This window comes from Erpetoichthys calabaricus, chromosome 2, assembly GCF_900747795.2.
Source record: "Erpetoichthys calabaricus chromosome 2, fErpCal1.3, whole genome shotgun sequence".
NCBI lineage: Eukaryota > Metazoa > Chordata > Cladistia > Polypteriformes > Polypteridae > Erpetoichthys > Erpetoichthys calabaricus.
The window spans coordinates 260,162,188-260,185,352 of NC_041395.2; the positions used below are offsets into that span (position 1 = coordinate 260,162,188).

At 36.9% G+C, this 23,165-nt stretch overlaps 1 protein-coding gene across 2 annotated transcripts in view; it reads left to right on the forward strand.

The window, feature by feature from the left end:
• Positions 1–23,165, forward strand: part of a1cf (apobec1 complementation factor) — a 108,209-nt gene that overhangs the window by 42,954 nt on the left and 42,090 nt on the right. For both annotated transcript variants that reach the window (XM_028795418.2, XM_028795419.2), the window contains exons 3-5: positions 14,954–15,088; positions 16,570–16,700; positions 21,248–21,486. In XM_028795418.2, the coding sequence (XP_028651251.2) occupies positions 14,954–15,088; positions 16,570–16,700; positions 21,248–21,486 (505 nt within the window). The remainder of the gene's footprint in view (positions 1–14,953; positions 15,089–16,569; positions 16,701–21,247; positions 21,487–23,165) is intronic.

Sequence of the window (23,165 nt, forward strand, 5' to 3'; positions counted from 1 at the left end):
CGTGACCGTTTCATCTCACGTTGTCGAAACAGGCTTTTTGTCTAGTTAGGAAATAATTAAGAGAGCAAACTCCACAGACAAAGGAGAACTTATAAGAAAATTGACCAAGGAAAATAAAGAAACAAAAAACTATGGCAAATTGTAATATCTCTAAATTTCTTATAAATAAATCTGCCCTTAGTGCTGTTTTCTAAATGCACAGTAAAAGAAGAAAAGTTAAACAATAAGATCAATTATAGAGAAAATGACTGACTGATTGGGGAACTAGCTGGAAGAAAAACATGTCGCCATGGGGGTCTTCAGGACTGGGGCTGGGAACTACTGATTTAATAGATTGTCATTCAAAAGCACATCTTGTACTCTACAAATTACAACTGCATTGTATTATTGTTCTCATTTCTGATTGTGTCTCATAGTCATACAAATTTACAATACAGAAATAAGTGATCTCTCTCTCTTTAATGAGTAAGCAAAATTAAAAATGCTTTAACGGTCAAAACAGTTAATTAAGTCCTTGAATTTAATTAAAATATTTTGCAATACAGACATTTTATAACTTGTTTGAATGAGTAAGAGCTCAGAATACAAATGTTTCTTCTACATTGTAACTTAAGTTATTGAAAAGAAGTGAAAACCATGGAAATGCAATTGCTCTGGGGGGGTCATTTTATTAAATGCAGTTGCTAAATTCCCTTCACTCCTCAATGAATTGTAGAGTGTGACTACTTACAAGGTTGCTTCTGATTTTTCACATTGATTAAAGTGGTGTATTGTGCCACGCAAGTAACACATGTTTAGGGTCATTTTGGTAGGCAATCAGAATAAAGAATGGCAGAGTAAAACTGGAGTGCTGCATGAAAGTAAACAAAGGAACATGATAGACACTCTGGTTGATGGCTCCACCCTTCACAAAAATGAAGAGTCGTCAATAGATTAATTTAATTTGCTTCAAGACTGGATACCACAGTATCTTTATTAACCCCCCCAGTAATCCGTAAATGCCAACTGGTAAATATTACTTGGTGGTCCACCCACAAATTTCAATAAGTGAACCACTGGTATCTCCAATAGGCACTGTAAGAGTGAGTATTCCTTGTGATAAGTTGGTACCCAGAGGTCTGAAAACTGGCTACGGTCAAAAGGCCAAAAGAAGAAAACTATATAGTCTGTTAAACCCAAAACACAAATTAAAATCACAGTAAGCAAAATGTTGTTCAAAACTAAAAAATCCCGACACTGATTTGGTCCCCCAAAACTACTACTACAAAAAGACTGCTCAGATGCTAGAAGCCGACATATAGTTGTGGAGTGATAACTCAATATGTCATGTGACATCTGTGCCATGTGACCAGGAAAAAGCCAAGTAACCATAAACCACATGGCTGCAACCATGCAGAAACTTTCACAAAATGGTTGTAACTATCTAAAACATCCAAAAAATGAAAATGCATTAGTAGGATAACAATAAACAATAAAAGAAATAAAAACAGTCCAAAGCAAATAATACCTGCAAAACAGGTACAAAATGGGCTCCCATCCGGTAGTACACCAAATATCATCGGTAATGGATTAGGAGTGATTGTGACATTAAGGCTGAGAAGTATCTGAAGACTTCGGTCCAACATTATGTTAATTTAGTTAATTCCCAAAATATATGAGACAGTGATGCTGGAGCTAAACGGCAGTGCTCACAGGTTGGGATTTTTTGGTACATCTTATTCAACTTTAAATGAGATAAATGTGATCTATAATAGATTTTTAGGAGAATTATGGAGTGCTTGGTGTACATTGAACTAGAGAGTGTCTTCTTTGCATGGCTGAGTTCCATTCATTTTCTAAGATTCCAATTGAACAGTCCATTTTCCAACATTCCCAAGGATCTTTGAAGGTTAAATTCTTTTCAATATTTTTATATAGTTTTGAAATGCTATCTGTCTTAATCAATGCTTAACCAGTACAACCTCTGGAATTGATTGGAAGGTTAGGCAGGTTTACTAAAAAAAAAAAAAAATCTAATTTGCATATAGGAAAAAAGCGTGCAGCTGTAAAGGCATATTTAGACCATAACTGTTCATAACATGTAAATGTATTATCTATATAAATATCTCTGTGTCTTAATACTTAGTGTTTTGCATTAGATAAACACAGAGTAGGTATGAGAAGATGTAACATAAAGTGTTTGTCGTGTATAGGAGCAACAGACAAGAGCTACTCTACCTTGAAATGTGTCCTGGATTGTTTCCATATTTGACGTAATTGGTGGATGACTGGATTGCTGATAAACTGACAACAGTTAATATTGGCTGCAGCACAAAGCATGGCATACAAGGAAAATACAATAGGAATAGATTTTCCATTGCTTGCCAGGAATTTATGAATTTGGACTGATTCTCACTGCGGTTTCACTGTGCTTATATCTGGTGCTCAGTAAAAAAAAATTAAAGTTATGTAGTGCTATGCCACGTTATGATTTACATCTTTTGAATACATGGAGACAAAGTCAGAGAGGCGAGATTACATTAGTTTGGACATGTGCAGAGGAGAGATGCTGAGTATATTGGGAAAAGGATGCTAAGGATAGAGCTGCCAGGGAAGAGGAAAAGAGGAAGGCCTAAGAGAAGGTTTATGGATGTGGTGGGAGAGGACATGCAGGTGATGGGTGTATCAGAGCAAGGTGTAGAGGGCAGGAAGATACGGAAGAAGATGGTCCGCTGTGGCAACCCCTAATTGGAGCAGCAGAAAGAAGAAGAAGAATACATGACAGTTATGAAATCCAAATGAACGATGTCATCATTGAGTCTAATTTCTCAATGATATGAATGATATGATTTTTTATGTACAGTATATAGGGAAACTCTGGAATAGATACAGCAGCTTAAGGGAGGATGTTAAATATGACACTGTTAATTCTCCCTGCTAAGGTGAGATGGACAATGGATCAGGGCCATCTTAACAGCATTATAGGCCCCTGGGCAAAGCAGTGCACAGGGGCCCCTACTTACACAACCACTCAGCAAGTCAGAACATACAGAGATTGGCATGGAGCCCCTATGCAAGGGGGGGCACTGGGCAACTGTCCAGCATGCCCATTCGTTAAGACGGCCCGGCAATGGATGATCTGTTAACATCTTGCTTCCTTGCATAGTACTAGATCTTATTTAATGCCAGAGTCAACCATTTTAAAAAAAGGTGTGGATATGCACTTTTGAAAATTCTGGACATTTTAAGTAGCCTTGAATGTGACATGTGCTTGTAAAGTGCAAAGAAATTTACACATGTCACAGAATTTATAAAACCATTTATGTTATTTAATATGAAAACTATACCTATTAGAAAGAATGTGGATTTTTTTTTGAAAACTGAAAGCTAGTGATTTGATAATGAAAACTACAGACACTCATCTATACTAATAAAAGGCAAAGCCCTCACTGACTGACTGACTGACTGACTCACTCATCACTAATTCTCCAACTTCCCATGTAGGTAGAAGTCTGAAATTTGGCAGGCTCATTCCTTACAGCTTACTTACAAAAGTTAGGCAGGTTTCATTTCGAAATTCTACGTGTAATGGTCATAACTGGAACATATTTTTTGTCCATACACTGTAATGGAGGAGGCGGAGTCACGTATCGCGTCATCACGCCTCCTACGTAATCACGTGAACTAAAAACAAGGAAGACATTTACAGCACGAGTCACACGCGGGAACGAAGGTAAATTACGTTAATTTTTGACTGTCTTTTAATACTGTGTGAGCATACATATTAACACATGTGCAATTAAACGTGTGCATTTACGGGGTGATTTCTCAGGCTTAAAAGCTCACCTTTTATCAAACGCGGGAACAAAGGTAACTGACGTTGTTCACTGTCTTTTAATACTGTGTAACCATACATATTAACACATGTCCAATTAAACGTGTGCATTTACGGGGTGATTTCTCAGGCTTAAAAGCTCGCCTTTTACTAAAAAGGTAAATGCAAAACTATTTTCAATCAGTTTATTGAAACGCTCCCGTTAAGGATTGCAATAACATACTCGTGAGATAAAAGAACGAAGTAGGGGGAAATGGAGGAACAGCCGGAAACAGCGAAGAGCAAAAAATTAATTAAACAATTGAGAACGGAGCGAGTGAAGCATACAAGCATGTTCATAAGGGAAACAAAGCACGGTGTAAAACGTAAGTTTAAATTAAGTTTATAGAAACGCTCCCGCTGCGGATTGCAATAACATATTCGCGAGATAAAACTTTAATGAGAAGACACGAGGTATAAACGAACCACACGCCGTGGCGCAATGTTAAGGGCAACAGTTTCAACCATTCTATGATCTGCTTCTCGCAACTGAAAGACGGCACATGGCGGATGTTAGCCGACTTGCTGACCGCAACGTTAGGGGCTTCAACTATGGCGCTGACGCCACATCTCAGTGCCAACACTTTGCAGACTCTACTTAAAAGACACGCCCTCCTCACTGGATAGTTAAAAAGACCAATCAAACTAACGATGACATCAAGTATTACCCAATCAAAAGTAGGAAAGGAGGCATCTTCATAAAATGCGTGTGGGATGATTTGCATGACACGCTGCTTTAAAAAAAAAATGATAAAAAAAAATACGGGATAAATCCCGTCCAGTATTGATTCAAAACGGGACGCGCAATTTCATTCTCAAACGCGGCACGATTCCGTATTTTAAAGGACGGGTGGCAACCCTACAGTGCCAGGTAACCACCCATACAATCAGATTGTGATTCAGACTAGGAATGCAATGAATGTAATTACCCCGATCTACATACAAGGCGAAAGTCTTGCAACATTCAAAGATGATGGTTTGGGATAATTAGTACTTATTAAGTACACCATGGCACACAAAAGAGCTTATGAAGCCTTGAACCGAAAAAAGCAAGATCTCAGAGATCGTAAAAAAAAAAAAAGGAGGTAATGTCGTTTTACTCGCTGTACATTTTACTCAAACATTACCAGTTATTCCACGAGGGAGACCAGCAGATGAACTCAACGCGTGTTTAAAATCCATGCTTCTCCCACGGTCGGTTATATGTCGCGTGTTCTCGGGTAGGTACACCAAAAAATTTATACATTTAAGCATGTAATGGGCAAACAAAAAATGAGGTATACCCGAAGGCACTGCAGTAGTACTCAATGTAACTTTACTTCTTAAATGTTAATGTTTTACTGTTTAATAATTTATACGCTTCTTATATATTGTTCAAATTCTTTTATCAAAATACCAGTGACAGCGCAATGCACGATAACATGGAGTGAATACACCATACGCATCTGCCCACGGCCGCCCTGGTGTGCGCAGATACGAGTTGATTCTAAAATAAAATAAACATAAAAAGAGTAATACAATCATCACCCATAAAGCGGATAGCAGACGTGACGTATTATATGTGTACCAGATTTCAAGTCAATAGGTGGAACGGTTTGCAAGCTACAGGTGATTTAAAATCCTGGACAGACCAACGAAAAGCCACGGTAGCAAATTATAGAAGAAGATTTTACTGTTTAATAATTTATATTTATATGAAATGTGCTTCTTATATATTACTTCATATTCTCATATGATAATGATGTTAATGTTGTTTATATTGATTTCTATGTTATTGTAAGTGCATCTATGTGTGTATATGTATGTATGTATGTGTATATATATATATATATATATATATATATATATATATATATATATATATATATATATATATAAAAAATATATATATAAAACATATATGTCTATATGTATATATAATACTAGCAAAATACCCGCGGTTCGCAGCGGAGAAGTAATGTGTTAAAGAGGTTATGAAAAAAAAAGGAAACATTTTAAAAATAACGTAACATGATTGTCAATGTAATTGTGTTGTCATTGTTATGAGTGTTGCTGTCTTTTATATATATAATATGCACACACACACACATAAACATATATATACATAAACATATATATATACATATCTACATATACACATATCTACATATACATACGTATATACACATCCACATAAACATATATATACATATACAAATTTACATATCTACATATATATATATATAGACATAGATATATACATACATACATTCACATATATATATATATATATATTACTGAAGAAAGAAAAAAAAAATTAAACAGCCAAATGGGGCTATGCATATGAACTTAAAAGGTTTAAATAAAACAGAAATATATATTTTATTTTTACTTGGTTAACTTGTGGAGGGTGTATCCTGTAGCAAAGCCCTGTTTTCGTGAAAGCCCGTTTCAGTCGATAAGTCTTATGTGTGTGTTTATGTATGTGTGTATATATATGTAGATATGTGTATATGTAGATATGTATATATATGTATATGTATATAAATGTTTATGTGTGTGTGTATATTATATATATAATATATATATATATATATATATAAAAGACAGCAACACTTATAACAATGACAACACAATTACATTGACAATCATGTTACGTTATTTTTAAAATGTTTCCTTTTTTTTTCATAACCTCTTTAACACATTACTTCTCTGCTGCGAAGCGCGGGTAATTTGCTAGTATATAATATATGTGTGTATATATATATATATATATATATATATATATATATATATATATATATATATATGTGTGTGTGTATATATATATATATATATATGACAGCAACACTCATAACAATGACAACACAATTACATTGACAATCATGTTACGTTATTTTAAAAATGTTTCCTTTACTTTTTCATAACCTCTTTAACACACTACTTCTCCGCTGCGAAGCGCGGGTATTTTGCTAGTTTCTATATAATGATATCTTATCATTCACCAGGAACCTGTGACAATAAATTTAACTTTCATAGAGATACTTCAAACTTAAGTCTAGATGATATAATAGTTTTAAAATGTCAATAAACTTTTTTACATTTTCTTCTTATCTCTTTGGCGTTGAATTTTTTTGTTTCATGTAAAAGATGAGGGTACACTGTCACTCAGGGGTGGTGTCTGTATTGGCCCGGGTGGAAGGCCCACCCACTTTCCTCACTGGCCCCCCCATCTAGCTTAGCCTTTTCACTTTTTTTCTTCAAATGAAAATTAGCATATACTGCATACATTCATTTCAATACATATTCTATTGAATAAAAAATCAGTTGACTATACATTTACACTGCAAAATCACCAGTGTTAACTATATCACTAGAAAAGTTTGTTTAATACTGAAAAGGTATTTGGAAAGCGTATACAATATATGGATGACGATTTTACAGCGTTCAAGAGCAAAACAAGGCTGCTATGTCTCACATATCAACAAAGAGGCAGTCAATTTGTGTTCGCCATTTACAGGTGGATTTAAATTAGTATTTACAAAAACCATTCAAACTAGACGTGCCAAAAAAAAAACACAATTTACATTAGTATGACTGGACTTCTAATTTTTTAAATGTATATTTAACAGTAATAAAAATAAAATTAGGCTCACTCTTGACAAATTTAGGAGACCCTATTATGAAATGCTGGTGCCAATACTGCTAACGCCCCTGCCTCAGCAAAGCGACTGCAACTTATAGTGTGGTAAAACTTAAGAGGCCTCCTAAATTTTCACTAATTTTGGATGAATTATAAAGTTCTACCTTAACTTTATGTCCCAGAAAGCTGAACTACATTGATTTTCATTTACCTAGTGCCATAGCTAAAGGTGCTGATAATAAATTACCAAAATTATAAACAGGATCCCTAAATCACTTGCGATTTACAAATAACCTATGAGGTAATTGCCTTAATTCCTGATAAATAGTTTTATGATATTGAGAATGATGTATATATGGTGATGCATGTACTGTATGTACTGTTTACAAGTAAAAATTCAAATGCAATACGTTAAAGACTTTGGACAGCTCAGCAGTTACTCATAGTAAGCCTCAATGAACCACTGAAAGTGATGGATTAGTCATTAAAAATAATACACAAAATACAAAATTGTAATATATAATAATCAATCCATCCATCCATCCATTTCCTAAACTTGCTTAATCTAGTGCTAGGGTCATGTGAATCCTTACAGCAGCTTATTATGGCAGGATCAAGTTCCAGAGAAGAACTAACACTAGAGTACATGTACATTAAGTCCATCACAGGACAAATCTGTTATTATGTTGAACCTAAATAAAATACAATATATCAGCCCTCAAAGATGTTCTGAAACATACACCTATCATTTAATTAAGAAGATTAAGTAATCTGTCCATTTCCCCAGCTCATCGTGCAGGTCTTACAGATGGACTGAGGTGGAAACAGGTACAGTCCATCTCTCCATCTCTCATCCTTTACATTCACCAGGACACTCAGAGATGGACCTTTGTCTTCCAATACACCCTCCTCAGTGTCTACAGGATCCTTAGGTGTCCTTACAATCACAACTTCTCCTCCAAACTATTCAGTAGGGGACAATATACTCCTGGAGCACCACTCCTCTCATTCCCTCACGGGGTTATTGGCCGCTGGCATTCTCACCACCATGCTGGTTCACACTCCCGATTCTGTCTTTTTCTGACCTTTGGTTTCTCTTTTTCCCCCTCTGTCCTACTCAGGCTCCTTTCATGCTTCAGTGGGCGGAGGTACTTAATTTTGCACCCCAGAGAATTCCTAAGGAAATTGGTTGAGCTGTGCATGTCTGCACATGAACACAAGTTACCCTATTAACACCTTAGGGCCACTGGTCCACACTACACCCACTCGGATCCTGAGTGCTCTCTTTTTACTAAAAACCTGCACACTGCCATGGACCACACATGAAGTACTACTAATAGCTTAACCACCTTACCTTGGCTAGAATGACCATATTCTCAGAGTCTGCTGGCTTGCAAATTTGCCCTCAACCATTAACAAGTTGCTGTGTGCTTCCATTGATTTATAAATTTTAAACTCAATCCCAAAGTACCCACTGACACTTTGCACTACCTCATCTTTGGACTCCATGCATGTGATCAGAGTTAGCTTTCAGGTGCTTTGTTCAATTCTTGGGTGGTAAGTCATACAGATGCACAGATGTTTATTATGCTCAGCTTGTTTAAATAGCGTTTCTCTCTCCTGATTCAATTTGTCACTGTGTGATCCTTTCTCTTTTTTTTGCATGCTTTGTCCATTTGCTTTGCTTTTTTTTAAGGTTTTCACAATATAACATTGCTACAGCCAGGAAATGGCATTTTTACTCATTTTTAGTACTAGGGTGTTGTACCGTGTTAGCCATTATGAATGTAGAGAAAAGCCAAGCAAAATGACACCTTTTATTGGCTAACTAAAAAGATTACAATATGCAAGCTTTCGAGGCAACTCAGGCCCCTTCTTCAGGCAAGATGTAACATTACATCTTGCCTGAAGAAGGGGCCTGAGTTGCCTCGAAAACTTGCATATTGTAATCTTTTTAGTTAACCAATAAAAGGTGTCATTTTGCTTGGCTTTTCTCTATACTCATTTTTACTTAATCAGCTGAAAACTAAAAGTGATATTTTTTGCTGCTTTTGGCTGAATATTTTTGGTGGTGGAAATTTTGGTGCATCCCTAATAATAATAGATTTTATTTCTAGAGCACAACAAAATAAGGATGTGTTACGATTTTTTGATACTGTATATATTTCTACAACTGGCAGATAAAATGATTTGTGCAGGGTCAATTTATGAGCTGAATTCCTAAGCCTTGTAGGACTGGCTTGTTGAACAGATGATATACTGTACAATACCAAGGCGTCAAGGGTCTATTAAGGAGGATCTAAAAATGTGTCATTTGTAAAATGCCGAGAGAGGGGAAATTCCCCTTTGGTATGGGGTGATTTGTTTGGTGATTATGACCTGATCTGGTCATTAAAGATAAAAAACTAATTACACTGCTAGAAAAAAATGAGAAAAGAATTATTTAACAAATTTATTGAAATTACTGTAAACACAAGGAAAAACAAACAGAAAAAGAAGAACTCTCTGGTGATAGAAAGTGATATAATGTAGCATAATCTTGAGGATAACCGAGTTGGTTTGAGTAAAGAATCTATCCAATTAGACAGTGATCTCGAATGAAGACTCTAGGAATGTTCAAGAGAGGCCTCATCTGATTCTGAATTTCCCTTTCTTGTAGCTCAACCATTTTTCATTTCAGGAAGTTAAGAAATTATTCATTTTGGATGAACAACTTTATTGTAGGAAAAAAAAAACCCTGAATTTTAAAAGCACGCCTTTCATGATTAATAATGACAATTGTTAGAATGATGGAAATGTTAATGTTTGCCTTTGTTTTGTATTTAGCAAATTTGGACATGGCTTATCTTAATCATACTGTACAATGATGGGTAGCAGGTGAGCTTTTATAAATGTTTTAGTCTTGCATTTACTAACCCTGTACTGCTTCAAACAGGCGGATTGAATTGTAAAATATAAGGTTTTCTTGAACATTGACCCTCAAAGTGATGATTAGTGATTTCTGCCTCATGTAGGTCATTGTGAAAGGCTGTCATTTGCTGTATTTGAAGCTGCAATCAATTCACCAGGGTTAAGTAAATATTTTCACAGCACTAGATAAACAGGTTTTGGAGAATTCTGCCGATTTTTGTGTTTTTCACAAGATAATACGTGAGGGTATTAAATAATGAGACTAGAATCAAAAGATAATTAATAGAATCATTATATATCAGTGTATTTATAAGATTATTATAGTCAGTACATACAGTAGATGTTAGCCCTTTTTGAAATCATTTAAATCACAAGCAGTGGCAAACCTAAAATGTTTGGGCCCTAAAGCTTGAACTGTTATGGGGGGCCTATTCACAACCAGCAATGAGGTCTGCAGAACCACATTTTTCTTCAAAGATTATATTTTTATTACCTTTCCATTTTTGTTTTAATTGTACATAAATTAAACTATTATTTACTGCATTATTATTATATGATTAGTAGATTTTAAGGTTTCATAAGTCTATTCGTGTAAAAAAAAACTACTGAAATGTTGTTTTTTACAATGACCACAAGCAACAAAATATGCTTTCATTTATTGGATTAAACTACTATCCATCCATCCATCCATTATCTAACCCACTATATCCTAACTACAGGGTCACAGGGGGTCTGCTGGAGCCAATCCCAGCCAGCACAGGGCGCAAAGCAGGAACAAATCCTCGGGCAGGGCGCCAGCCCACCACAGGGCGTGCACACACACACACATACACCCACACGCACACACACACACACACACACACACACCAAGCACACACTAGGGATCACCAATGCACCTAACCTGCATGTCTTTGGATTGTGGGAAGAAACCGGAGTACCTGGAGGAAACCCACACAGACACGGGGAGAACATGCAAACTCCACGCAGGGACGACCCGGGAAGCGAACTCGGGTCTCCTAACTGTGAGGCAGCAGCGCCACCATGTCCCCCTATTAAACTACTAATCTAAGAAAAATATTTTTAATGAAAACTGTAATTTTTGTCATTAGTGTTTTCAATGAATAACTATTTATATCAAATATACAGTATTTAGAGTGAAACATCCTTAGTTTTAATGTTTTTTTGACATTTACAGTTAGCTTAGAGGATACTTTAATAACTTTTCAATTTTTTGTTTATTTTGTATTAATTTACATGATATTATTAATATTATTATTTTTTGAAAGCCCCTTTTCATACAGTAGACACCCAAAATTTCAAGCAGTGTGGACTAAAGTCACTTCTAGGGCCCTGAAGCTTAAGCTTCGTTACTTTCATAGTAGATCTGCCCCTGATCAGAAACAACCCATCACTACATGCAAGACTTTCAGTTTTGGGGAAAGTACCAGAGGAGCTGTAAGCTTTAGAACAATTGTAGTGGAAATTTGTAGTGGTCATGGCAAGAAAAAGAAACAATCTATTCTAAAAATAGAATAGTATAAGGAGTGGGAAAACTGGAGGAACTGGATGGTAATTAATATCACATACAAAATATTTACCTGGGTAAGCAAAGGTCAAGCTGTGTTCAAATTCTGATTTTTAATAACTACATCTCATTCCTTCTCAGGCGATTTTCCTCTGTTATGAGGGAGTTTCTTTCATGGAATACAACTAAGAGATACATCTCTTTCTTTGTTAGTTTTGCACCTTAGTGGTTTAGCCTACGTTCTTAGTCATATCATAATGTGAATTGATTTTGATTTTTTAACAGAGGCTGAAATGGTAGACACATACCAGAAGCTGATACAATACTAAATCATTCAAATTTAGTGACAAAGTTTGAAATTCAGTTCTACATCAAAGAAAAATAAAAAAAGAGTATTAAAATGAATTTTTTCAAACTTTTTGCAAAGAGTTGTAAACTATGATATGGGCATAGAATATGAAAAATATGTGCATTTGTAAACATATCAGTTAATAGTATTGTACTGAATTTGTTTTAAATCTTCATCAACTACTGTATGTCACAATAGCAATTAGGCCTTACATTATTACAGTGCTTATAACATTATCTTTAACATATTGAAGTCTAGTGAGCTCACTGTGATGTGGTGCCAGGCTGGCAAGAGGTTACCAGAGCAGGGACACTACAAGGTTGGCCAAGGGCAGAGTTAGGCCCAGCAGACAGCCACCAGGCAGAATGGCAGCAGGAAAGGTTCTGCTTATGCCAGTGTGGGAATGCATGGGCCTCTAGGAGATGGTGAGCCCTGTGCCTATATGTCAAGGTGCCCAAAAACATACATGGGAGTGTCCAAGTGTGAGCCAGGTGGTCTGGAAGCCGATAGTCATCAGGGTATAGTGACCTTTAAATCGCTCTGACATGTTATATATTTACTTAGGCATTTATGTGTAACATCAAGGCTGCTTGTCAACTTCAGGTTAGGGTCCACTAAACAAATGCCCACTGTCCAACTTTATTGAGGATGGTAACAACTTTGGCTTCAACTCCAAGTCTTCCTGCTCTGCTCCTGTTTGCTTGTTCTTATTATTACTAATTATTAATAATAATTATATTGCACTATTCTAACCTACTCAAAGATCTTTACATAGGCAGCGGAGAGCCACTTCAACCACCTCCACTGTGTAGCATTCACTTGGATGATGTAACAGCAGCAAGTCTTGTGGCAGTACACTCACCACAAAATAGTTATTAGGTTGTGAAGGGATGAGATATAAATAGTTAGCCACTTAGAGACAAGGAATGATTAGGGGACCAGAATGACCAGACTGTGATGGGCAGTTTAGCCAGGACATTGGGAAACACCCTACTCTTTTTGAAAGATTCCAGGGATGTTTTTAATGACCACAGGGCCACAGGGAGTCAGGAATTTGGTTTTACATCTCATCTGATGGACAGCTCCAATTTTTACAAAACAGAGTCCCTGTCACTGCACTGGGGCATTGAGTCCACACTCAGACCACAGGGTTTAACCCCATCTGAAGGGCATAGCCAGCATATCTTCCAGCAGCAGTCTAAGCTTTCCTAGATGGTCTTCCATCCACGTACTGGCTGTGCCCAGACAAGCTGGATGAACTATTCTGAAATGCAGGTGGTGTGGCTGGATGTGAACCCCCCTTTCCCTTCCCTTTCCCTTCAATCCTGTCAGTCTCAAACATTCTGCAGGTCTCTCTTCTAAACTCACTTTAATGTGAAAGCCCTGGAGATCCCATGTCTGGTCATGGGAGTCCTTTAACTCCATGCCGTCGGTAACTCACTCATCAATGAACAGTTTGCCAGTTGTTAAGTGATCTTCATGGCTAAGGAATTATTATGAATCAGTGACTGAAATCAGGAACTTCTAAAACGTAAAAATACTGTAGCAACAGTGTATAAGACTCTTTGCATTTTTCACATAAATACCTTTTAGAAAATAAATCTGGGAAATGTAACCTAGAATTACACCAAAGGGTGAATGTCAAACTCAGGTGATCTGCAGTTAGATCTGACTTTAGCAAAATGGCTGTCAGTCCAAAACATTGACCTAAAATCAAGGATCCAATATTTGTTCAACATACTGGAGCACTACAGCATTTGCTAGGGTCATCTGACCCTTTTTTATGAAAAAAAGAGAGTGATGTCAGGAACAGAATGCCAAAAGTGACAGCACTAAGTGGTCACTAGAGGATATACTGTACTTGGAGGTGTAACTGGGGATCAAAGCCACCTCTCAGCATGAAGCCTATTAAACACAGAATTGGGAGGAAAGTAGAAGAAATGCTCAACTGGTCAGAGTGTGGAAGGCCAAGTTCTAGGAGAGATAAAGACACAACAACAGAGAAAGAGAGAAGAAGAGAAGCAGAGGACTTTTGTGTGGTCTATAGCAGGCCACCCTATTAGACAAATGAACAGAAATTTATTGAGGCCCACAGAGACTGTAGCTTTGTTGATATATCCAGCCACTCCCTGTGTTCATCTTTTACAAGTTAGTTATTTTTGGTAATTCTTACAAGTTAGTTATTTTTTATTTTAATAAAGATGGCATTTTTATTCACATTTTGCCTACTGGTTATTTTTCTGAAAATTAAGGGATTCCATGAGGGACCACTCTATAACACAATTTTCACATTTACTTTTTGCTAAACCATTGGAGTTTCAGCTTCAAAAACTAACCAAAACATTCTTAATCTAATAGAAGGAGTGGAATTGACTCCAGGATACCTTAACAATATTATGCAGATGACATCTAAACGATTAAAAAGTCAGTGAAAACCCTCGTGAGGGCTCATTGTATGAACATCTGTCCGAAATACAGTTCACTTCCATACTAGGCAAAGATTCATGGGACATGTGGGCCATTCCTTGTGTTTTTTTCCCAATAACAGTTCTCATATAGTTCATTACATGGACATGATAAGCTAATAGAGCTGCACAGTTGTGGTTCTTAATTGCATATAAGGTAAAATGTGAAGCTACTGTACTTATTTTTTTACGTTGTCAAAATTTTAATGCATATTGTTATATGTTACAGGAAAATGGGCAACGGAAATATGGTGGACCTCCACCGGGATGGGAGGGGCCACCACCTGAGAGAGGAAGCGAGATTTTTGTTGGAAAATTACCTCGGGATCTTTTTGAAGACGAGCTAGTACCCCTGTGTGAAAAAGTAAGGAAAATGTCGAGGTGGGATGTTGATACAACAATTGGATGACATGTCTCTTCATTTCAAGAAACCTTTTTTAAGACAACTTTGTTGAAAGGAAGTTTTAAAATTTTTATACAAATGCAACAAAAGTTTGGAATGAAATTTAGAAAAACACATTTTTACATAATTCAGTGCAAGCTAAAGTTTTAGAATTTTTTTTTGTTATTGATATTTTATTTATTTTAGCTCTTATTTGGTGACTTGGCCATGCACTTATACTGATGTGGGTTTTCTATCGGGTACTGCAGCTCCCTTACACATAAAAAGATTTGCATGTTTTAGCTCAGCTTTAATGCAACGCTGCCTGATCCAAGTGTGAATGTGTGCCCAATTAGAGGCTCACTTCTCTTTCAGACATGGTTGTTTCATTAACATCCATTATTGCCCTTTCTCCAAACCCCAAGATGAAAAAGCAGGTTTAGTAACTGTATGAATGGATTGCTAGATGACAATTAAATACCTTTCATGTAACGAAAAAAACTAGAAGAAAATAATTTATAAAGTGAAGTAATTAAATTTACTGCTTAGTTATATTAGCTAAAATGAATGTCATTAAATGATGAAACAAAAAGAAAACCAACATTAGGTGATATAAAAGTCCACCACAACATATACATTGTACAATTAATTTTCTGAAAGTTTATGGAAACTTCATGTTAACACTATTACAAACACTGAAGAAAACATGTTTAGTGTAAAAAAGAAGCAATCAAGCAAGACATTCTCAATTTGTTTAGAACAGGAAAGTGTGCATTCACCAGAATTTCTTCTGAAAAATGAAGTAGTGGGTAGATGGTGGGTAGTATTAAATAATTTTTGGACTTGGGCAATGCCTGAAAGGTATTGGGCTGAGTGGCATGTACAGGTGGCACTTGTACAGTTAAATCCATCTACTCTGAAGTAAAACACTAAGGTACAGTATGTGTATGTGTGTCCAGTCCCTCAGAGCAATCTGATTGGTCAGTTTGGCTTTGATGACGTGATTGAAAGAGGAAGTGCAGCAAACAAGAAGGAGAAACAGCATGGGAGGCGCACTGAGAGAGTCACCTCAAAAGACGGATAGTATAAAACCAGACAGGAGGCAAGAAAGGTGCCTCAAAAGTAGTGACAAAGTGTGAGAAGCAGGGTTTACAGGAACATGCTCGAGAGAAGAGTTTTACACATACATGGATACCAAGGAAATACACTGAAGTACAAGTAGGGCAGATATAGCAAATATTTTTAAATTACTGTATTACCTGTCTTACCTGTAGCATAGCTGTATTGAAGCTAGCATACTATAAAGTGTGCATGAAGGAGCCATCAACAGTTAATGTACTTAAATATGAGAGGTAAAAATTAGTAATAATTATGTATAAGAGAGATGACCAAATAGTTGGACATGTTAAAATATTACTGGATTACTTTTACTAGAAAAACATCTTTATAACTTTGTTTTGCAGTTTGGCAAAATCTATGAAGTACGAATGATGATGGATTTTAATGGAAATAATCGTGGTTATGCCTTTGTGACATTTTATAACAAACAAGAAGCAAAAAATGCCATGAAACAACTCAACAACTACGAAATCAGGTAGGTCTTCTTTCATTTTCAGTAAATGACTGGAGTTGTCATTAGAGATATACAGTGCATCCGGAAAGTTTTCACAGCACATCATTTTTTCCACATTTTGTTATGTTACAGCCTTATTCCAAAATGGATTGAAAAAAGTTTACTTGAGGTTTTTGCAAATTTATTAAAAATAAAAAAACTGAGGAATCCCATGTACATAAGTATTCACAGCCTTTGCTCAATACTTAGTTGATGCACCTTTGGCAGCAATCACAGCCTCAAGTCTTTTTGAATATGATGCCACAAGCTTGGCACACCTATCCTTGGCCAGTTTCGCCCATTCCTCTTTGCAGCACCTCTCAAGCTCCATCAGGATGGATGGGAAGCGTCGGTGCACAGCCATTTTAAGATCTCTCCAGAGATGTTCAATCGGATTCAAGTCTGGGCTCTGGCTGGGCCACTCAAGGACATTCACAGAGTTGTCCTGAAGCCACTCCTTTGATATCTTGGCTGTGTCCTTAGGGTCGTTGTCCTGCTGAAAGACGATCCATCGCCCCAGTCTGAGGTCAAGAGCGCTCTGGAGCAGGTTTTCATCCAGGATGTCTCTGTACATTGCTACAGTCATCTTTCCCTTTATCCTGACTAGTCTCCCAGTCCCTGCCGCTGAAAAACATCCCCACAGAATGATGCTGCCACCACCATGCTTCACTGTAGGGATGGTATTGGCCTGGTGATGAGCGGTGCCAGGTTTCCTCCAAACGTGACGCCTGGCATTCACACCATAGAGTTCAATCTTTGTCTCATCAGACCAGAGAATTTTCTTTCTCATGGTCTGAGAGTCCTTCAGGTGCCTTTTGGCAAACTCCAGGCGGGCTGCCATGTGCCGTTTACTAAGGAATGGCTTCCGTCTGGCCACTCTACCATACAGGCCTGATTGGTGGATTGTTGCAGAGATGGTTGTCCTTCTGGAAGGTTCTCATCTCTCCACAGAGGACCTCTGGAGCTCTGACAGAGTGACCATCAGGTTCTTGGTCACCTCTTTGACTTAGGCCCTTCTCCCCTGATCGCTCAGTTTAGATGGCTGGCCAGCTCTAGGAAGAGACCAGGTGGTTTTGAACTTCTTCCACTTATGGATAATGGAGGCCACTGTGCTCATTGGGACCTTCAAAGCAGCAGAAATGTTTCTGAAACCTTCCCCAGATTTGTGCCTCGAGACAATCCTGTCTCAGAGGTCTACAGACAATTCCTTTGACTTCATGCTTGGTTTGTGCTCTGACATGAACTGTCAACTGTGGGACCTTATATAGACAGGTGTGTGCCTTTCCAAATCATGTCCAATCAACTGAATTTACCACAGGTGGACTCCAATTAAGCTGCAGAAACATCTCAAGGATGATCAGGGGAAACAGGATGCACCTGAGCTCAATTTTGAGCTTCATGGCAAAGGCTGTGAATACTTATGTACATGTGCTTTCTCAATTGTTTCATTTTTAATAAATTTGCAAAAATCTCAAGTAAACTTTTTTCACATTGTCATTATGGGGTGTTGTGTGTAGAATTCTGAGGAAAAAAATGAATTTAATCCATTTTGGAATAAGGCTGTAACATAACAAAATGTGGAAAAAGTGATGTGCTGTGAATACTTTCCGGATGCACTGTAAATATTCTCTATAAAAATCACTCAAAATTTAAAGCTCAGCAAAATGTAGTTAAATGGTTTATTGGAAATAATAACTTGTGCTATGAGGATATTAATAATTGATTCTTTGAAGACAGCAATCTCTCAGAAAGTTTCTAAGTGAACCTGCGATATACGCGTAAATGTCAAGCTGGCTTTTTTTTTTTTACATTTTATTTTCAAAAACCAGAACACTGCAGTTGTATTCTATTTAATTAAACATTTAACAGTAATATAACTGATACAACCATTTACTTGGAAATAAATACAAAGAAAAAAAAAATACAAAGGAAAAAAAAACAAAAAAGCAAAGCAAAACAAACTCAATCTCCATCCTAAAGAAGGAGAATGAGAAAACCCATCTACCATTTTTAAAAATAATAAAACAATAACGTAGGAGAGTCAATCACAGGCTCAGCATGCTTATTCTAAATAATATTAATGAATCACTGCCACGTTTTAAAATGTTTTAGACATATCCATCCATCCATCCATTATCCAACCCGCTATATCCTAACTACAGGGTCATGGGGGTCTGCTGGAGCCAATCCCAGCCAACACAGGGTGCAAGGCAGGAAACAAACCTTGGGCAGGGTGCCAGGCCACCTCAGGGTACGCGCACACACACACACACACCAAGCACACACTAGGGACAATTTAGAATCGCCAATGCACCTAACCTGCATGTCTTTGGACTATGGGAGGAAACCGGAGCACCTGGAAGAAACTCACGCAGATACAGGGAGAACATGAAAAATCCACGCAGGGTGGACCCGGGTGTCCTAACTGCGAGGCAGCAGCGCTACCCACAGCGCCACCGTGCCGCCCTTACATATCCTCTTATAGATAATAGATTTTTTACTGATTTGAGATAATATAGAATGTTGTTTACCCCTGGGTTGTAGAAGGTTGGTTGGGATTCCTTCAGTTAAGTAAGAAAAGTCTGCATGCTGATAGTGTGGTGTAGGCATTAAAATGGGCTTATCCGATTGTATTTTAACCCCATCTATTAGTACACCAAATGTCGCCATTAATTAATTAGTAGTGATTGATACACCAAGGCTATCTGACAGATATCTAAATATTTTGGTCCAAAATTATGTTAACATAGTGCATTCCCAAAACATATGGCCTAGTGATGCTGGAGCTAGATGGCAGTGCTTGCAGGTTGAGTCTTGCCCTAGGTATATTTTGGACAATTTGGCAAATTTAGAACTGAAATATGTTCTATGAATGTCTTTTCTGAGATGCCATTTGAAAGGTTCCTTTCCCACAATTCCCTTGGATCTTTGAATGATAGATTTTTAAAAAAAATATTGCTATATACAGTATGATGGAAATATTCTCAGAGTCTTCATCAAGACTAACTAGTATGGCCTCTGGAATTGATAAGGGTGAGAGATCTGGAAAGTTGGATATGTTTCTTTTAACAAAATTTATAATTTGTATATTTTGTGAAGAAAGTGTGTAGCTGGAAAGTTACATTTGGAGCGGAATTGTTCATAAGATGCAAATACGTTGTCTATACAAAGATCTCTAAGTGTCTTAATCCCTAGTGTTTTTCAGAAGTTAAAGACAGAGTAGGTATGAGAAGGTTGAGAATGGTGATTATTGTGTGTAACAGCAACAGATAGGAACTACTCGACCTTGAAAACTGTCCTGCATTGGTTCGATATTTTGGATTGCCTGTAAACTCACAATAGTTAGTACTGAGTGGAGCACAAAAAACAGCATACAGGGAAAATTTAGAATAGGATTTAATGGTGTAAATTCATGAAATTCTGCTAATTTCCAAGATTTTAGTGTGCATGTGTTTGCTGTCCACTAGTAAAACTGAAAGGTAGTGCCATGCCACCCTCTGCTTTATATCTTGGTAGTGTTGTCATTTAGATGTAAGGTTGCTTTGAATACTAGATGATTGATGTCATGATTGATTCTAATTTTTAAAGAATGATTTGTTTATACTGTATATAATGGGATATTCAAGTATTGATAGAGTACTTTAGGGAGGTTGTTCATTTTGTCAGTATTAATTCTTCCAGCTAGGGTGAGATGGAATGTGGACCATCGGTTAACCTCTTCTTTCATTTTATTCATGGTAATTCCAAAATTGTATTGGGAAAGGTTTTTAAATTTACTTGTGATGGTTATCTCCAGATATTTAAACTGATTTGATATTATGAACGAATAGCTTTCCAATCTAATATGATGTGCTGGGGAATTCACTAGGACACATGCACTTTAATTCAGATTGATTTAAATTCCAGAAATCTTATGAAAGTCTCCTAACATATTTAAGACTAATTTGTGGAGATGATTGTGTGTTTGATATATAAAGCTCCATATTATCTATAGTGAGATTTTCTTCTTTGATAATCTCCTTTATCTCTGGATGCTTCCAGAGATGAATAGCTAATGGCTCCATGGCTATCACAAAAAATATTGGTGACAGTGGGCACCCTTATCGAGTACCTTGTTCTAATTTGAAGTTGTTTGCATTATTAATGCAGACTAAGGCTTCTTGACTAGTATAAAGTAGTTTAATCTTTACAAAAATATTGAGGCCAAACCTGAATTTGTGCAATATAGTGAACAGATAATTACATTTGTTTCTATTCTGCAAGGATATTAAAACTTCTGATGAGTCAGAATTTTTCTATACGCCTCAAGTCCATCTCTTTAAAAAATAAATGGATGACTGAATAAATATGAGTGAAAATATATATTTCAAGAGTTAAAACAATGTTTTGTATCTGTTAGGAAAAAACTGTATATTTGCCTTCAGTGATCAAGCTATAAAAGTTTTTTACAAAACTTTTTAGTTATGTTTAAGCAATCAAATGCATATCTTTGAAAATGTCAATTCAGTCAGGAATGTCATCATTTTCAGAACCGGACGGCTTTTGGGAGTATGTGCAAGTGTTGACAACAGTCGCCTTTTTGTTGGAGGCATCCCAAAAACAAAGAAAAGGGAAGAAATTTTATCGGAAATGAGAAAAGTGACAGATGGGGTGGTGGAGGTCATTGTCTACCCCAGTGCAGCTGACAAAACAAAGAACAGAGGATTTGCTTTTGTAGAATATGAAAGCCATCGTGCTGCTGCAATGGCCAGAAGGAAATTACTACCAGGTAGGTGCCATTACTTTTCATTTTTTGAAAATGTTTAGCGTCTCCAATTTAGAGAAGTGTATCCTCTCCTGGCAGAATTTGGCAGAAGACAGGGTGCCAGTCCATTTGCAGGGCATTGTCATGTAGACACCTTTACTTATTTAAACCAAGGACCAACTCTTAATCATCAGTTAAGCTGGCCATGTTTAGCATGAGGAAGGAAGTCTGTTGTATCTTTACAGAAACTAAGATACGGATAGGAGAGAATGTGCAAACCTTACACTGATAGAAAGCAGTCCAAAATTCAAAACCAGCTCCTGAAGTTGTGGGGCACCAGCACTAACTGTTCTTCCCTTTAGCTTGAAGGTAACACGTATACTGAATACCAATAACCTCCTGAGTGTGAATTTGGAGATTCTGTTCATTCTAACTAGAATAATGATAAAGAACTTATAAATGTACTTTAATTACGAATAAGCAACTACTATTCTAGTGGTCTCCTAACCTTAACACAATTATGTAACATAAAAATATCAGCAATCTGTTTAATACTTTGATGAAATGTGAACTTGAAGTGAAGAGATAAGGAAATGGTAAGATTATGTGAAGGGGAGATTATGATTACATTTTTTGGCGAGTGAGACTTCATTGACCTTCCCTTCATCAACTTTTCATAACTGGTCTCTTTCCAGCAATTATCTTTTTCTTATTTGTTGCCCCATTTGTCGGGCTGCGTGTGAGTTGTGAAGCCTTTCATTTACATTGCACCAAAGACACTGATTGACACATGCAGTATAGCAGATTCTATAAATGTATAAATACCTATCAGCATGACTCTTCATTTACAAACTTCTACTTTAAATTATGAGGAGATAGGGTATATGATAATTTTGACTCATCTCTACAATTACAGACAAGCATTTAAATGCAAATGTAGTGTGAAATCCCAAAGTAACAAATTTCTAAAATTTAAACTAGCACAAATTTTATAATAGTTTTATGATTATTTATCTAATAATACATAGCCATGGTTTGCATATACAGTAGCAGACAAAGACTCTTTAATGTCAAAGTGAAACCAAATCTTTGCAAAGTAGTCTAAATTAATTAAAAATATAAAGCGCAAAAACTTGGTTGTATAAGTCTTTACCCTCCTCAAGTCAATATTTAGTAGATGCAATTTTGGCAGCCATGACAGCCTCTTGAGTCATCTGGTATGAAATAAATGCCAATGACACTGCAAAAAGGTTTGGGGCAGCCACCCTGTGTACTTGAAGAGTAGGCTGAAGGCAAAATTTGAAAAGCAAAAAAGTTTAAGCAATGGAAGTGATGTCATTAGGTTCTGAACCGGAAGTGACATCATTGGGCCCCGGAACCAGAAGTGACAACATCAGGCACAGGCGGAATTTCTCATGGTTGGTCTGCTGAGGAAAAAGAGAAAGGATCAATGCCCTCTGCTATCCTCTGGTCCGGCATGGAATTATCCTTTTTTGAGCCCTTTAGCTGCCTCCCATGCACATGTGCGTGACACTGGACACTGCCATTTTTTTCATTCTTCTTTGCTGAACTGCTCAATCTCTGTCAAGCGGCATGATGATGATAGGCGAACAGCCTTTGTCAAGTCTAGCCACAAATTCTCAATTGGATTGAGATTTGGATTTTGACTCTGCCATGTTGGGTCATGAACATTGTTGTTTTTA